This window comes from Pseudophryne corroboree, chromosome 1 (assembly GCF_028390025.1).
Source record: "Pseudophryne corroboree isolate aPseCor3 chromosome 1, aPseCor3.hap2, whole genome shotgun sequence".
Lineage (NCBI taxonomy): Eukaryota > Metazoa > Chordata > Amphibia > Anura > Myobatrachidae > Pseudophryne > Pseudophryne corroboree.
Genome location: NC_086444.1, coordinates 367,883,174 through 367,886,273, shown reverse-complemented (window position 1 = coordinate 367,886,273; position 3,100 = coordinate 367,883,174). Strand labels below are relative to the sequence as shown.

The window sequence follows — 3,100 nt, the reverse complement described above, 5'->3', positions numbered from 1 at the left end:
GCACTGTAGTATTTCCAAGACCCTTGACTGTAATAGAGGAGATTGATGGATACTTTTAAATAATTTTCAAAAATTGCAACATCGCTAAAGCTGACCGCTTTATCAAGCGGCAGATTCAAAGCTTTATGTAGTTGGATCGCTCTCTCCTGTATTACATGATCATTGGCATTGTTACCTTTATCCAGAAGTTTACAGACGCTAGCGGCCAAACACAGGTTATTACCTACGCGTCTGAAGTCATAGAGATATCTCTTTCTTTTATCTATTATTAAACTTTGGGGCAGGCGCTGTAAACTACGCCCAGTCAAACCAGACCCTGCCCTGTTTTTAAAAATACTGATCACAAATCTTAAGCCTGTGGATAATAAGAATTCAGCGTTACTTTGAAGCGTGTTTGTAATCTGATTCAAAAAACTGGCAGCGTCTAATGTTTCTTGCGGCTTACGATGCGAATAGATGGCATTGTGTAACCCACCCCCCTCCAATCTAAGCTGAACGCGGTCGGCCGGATCCACGCCCGCAAGGACACCATCGAGCATGGCCTGTATAGCCGTATGAATGGCTCGAACCCCCTCTACAAATGATGTAACCCTGTCCAAATTAACAAACCGATAGTGATTGTGGTACTCAACGGCTCTGAAATTCGGTCGTTGTCGTTCATAACTGTTAATTGCCTCTAAGTATACATGTTGCCGACCTTCGTCATTACCGGGTGACTCAACACGGCCTGCATCATCATATATGGGGCTTGCATCGCGCTCAATATTGTCAGCCTGTGATTCGTCATTCGGTAATGCATGGGGTGGGGATTGATCTAAATCTACACGCCTCGCACTGTGCTGACCGCCTACCACATGTTCCCTGTGCCGCTTGCGTTTTCTCAATTGGCCACCTACCGCATGTTCCCTGTGCCGCTTGCGCTTTCTCGATCTGATTAATGTTGTTACAGCCTGTTTCACCTTTGCGCGTCGGAATAACTGTGAGATCTTGTATGTTAAACAAGGTTTAATTCGTTTTTTTTTTTTACAGTCATTTAAATTTAAAACACGTTTCAAACCATTGCCTAGCATGCCTAGTCACGGATCAGTTTCATTTATTTCTGCAAAATGATGTATGTTGGCTTTAATAAATTCAGTGGTCTTAACCGACCGATCTATGTATTTTGACATGACATTCATATACGTCTCAACAACTTCTTTAACAATGTCTTGTTTACATTTACTACCGTGGCACACACCTTTAATGTGTTTTAACAAGTATCCGGCTTTTACGCCCATGTTCTCAACATCTTCCCGTATCTTACCCAACAGCGCGTAAAATTGTATTTCAGCGTCTTGGCCTAATTGTTCTGAATTTTGACATTCATCAACTATGTCGGGCGCTAGCCCTCGCGCCGGTACACAAGCATCAGCCGATGCGTGTACCAGGGCTGTCGTTGTAAAAATATTGGGCATTGATGTTACACAATCAACCGTTGTAGTATCACCAGGTATTCCTGCAACGGCTGATAATACTTCATCAGAACTATTCTGCGGATCTTGTGTCGTTGACTCTACACAGTTTGTAATAAGCTCTTGCCCATTTATGTCATCAATATCTGATATCACAGGATTACCGGCTATGTGTCTTGTTTCTGTTTCAGAGCAATCCTGTGTATCGGTAATAGTGATGACATCGGATTGCGACAATTGCTTAACATTACTTCTTGAGTCAATATTTGATAACAAACCAATGCCTGCTATGTGTCTTGTTTCTGTTTCAGAACAAACCTGTGTATCTGGAATTGTGATTACAGCGGATTGCGACAATTGCTTAACATTACTTCTTGAGAGACGCGATGCCCTCTTAACCTTTACAGTCTTTGTATTACCAGCGACATCCCGGTCTGCAGTGTTAAACGCTGTGTGTTTTGATGTTACAGCAACATCATTACTTACGCATGATACAGTTTGTAACGCGATCCTTCTCCGTTGCGGCTTATCATTTTCGGAATATGACAATTTTCTTTTCAGATCTGTAAATGTTGAATTATGACTTCTCTCATTCGTTCTTGGTCGAGCTGGCTTTCGTTTGTTCGGGACGATACAGCCGTTATGCACAGCCATAACTGATGACCTAGCAACGTCCTTATGTACAATTGCCGGCGTTACGAATTGATGGTTCTCCGCTTCAGCGGCGGTTGTGCGTTTTGATATTTTCCCGCTTGTACTAGGTCTGTGTATCTGCGCGCATGTATCACTGACTGTTGGTATCAAAGGAGCATAGCGTCTTGCTACAGCATCATCTGTAATACATATATTATAAAATAAATATAAACGACTCTGCATGTAAATCAGTATTTAAATCACCGCATAACAATATACCATATAACAGTGTTTGATTACACACCTGCTGCTGCGAATTGATGGCTTTCCGTTTCAGCGGCGGTTGTGCGTTTTGATATTTTCCCGCTTGTACTAAGACGGGGTATTTGCGCTACTGTATCACATCCTGATGGTATCGTCGGCGCATAACGCATTGCTACAGCGTCATCTGTAATACATATATTATAAAATAAATATAAACAACGCTGCCTGAAAATCAGCATTTAAATCAACGCATAACAATATACCATATAACAGTGCTTGATTACACACCTGCTTTATATTCGAATGTTTTAGCACGACCCCCTGTCGCGTGTGGGAAAAACGGTTGCTCATCAACAACATTGCTGTTCTGTATAGATGTGTTGTGACAATAATCAGGTTTGTTCAATATATCCCGTAGAATAACATCAGCCGTCGCATCATCCATTTTTGTGGCATCTTTAGCCGGTGAAAAATGAAAAATAAAAATAAAAAAAATAAAAAATATTACATACGGTATAAAATTAGAATAACATGAAAAAGCGATTCATTACTGAGAATATAAAGTGTGTACAGTTGACAACAAATCAGCACAACTGTACAAGGTTTATTTTTAATTCTTTAGCCGTGGAAAAATAAAAAATAAAATGAAAAATAAATAAAGATATCATGTTACTCACAATCTGGCGCCAATTCCAAAATATTATTAAAATCCGGTATAGCGCTGAAGTCTAAGCCAAAGGGACTATCAACAG

General features: G+C 40.6%; 1 protein-coding gene across 1 annotated transcript; it reads right to left on the bottom strand.

The window, feature by feature from the left end:
• Positions 1–545: 545 nt before the first annotated feature.
• LOC134884963 (uncharacterized) lies at positions 546–2,872 on the bottom strand. Its single transcript, XM_063913032.1, has 3 exons — positions 2,637–2,872; positions 2,389–2,532; positions 546–2,284 (listed from the first exon to the last, which is right to left on the bottom strand). The coding sequence occupies exons 1-3, from the start codon at positions 2,791–2,793 to the stop codon at positions 1,077–1,079; spliced, it is 1,509 nt and encodes a 502-aa protein (XP_063769102.1). The 5' UTR covers positions 2,794–2,872; the 3' UTR covers positions 546–1,076.
• Positions 2,873–3,100: the final 228 nt, after the last annotated feature.

Bases quoted from the DNA above. Each gene is read 5' to 3' on its own strand.
- LOC134884963 (XM_063913032.1), bottom strand. From the start codon at position 2,793: ATGGATGATGCGACGGCTGATGTTATTCTACGGGATATATTGAACAAA. The intron at 2,533-2,636 runs GTGTGTAATCAA...TATGTATTACAG, and splicing joins AACATTCGAATATAAAGCAG to ATGACGCTGTAGCAATGCGT. The intron at 2,285-2,388 runs GTGTGTAATCAA...TATGTATTACAG, and splicing joins CCATCAATTCGCAGCAGCAG to ATGATGCTGTAGCAAGACGC.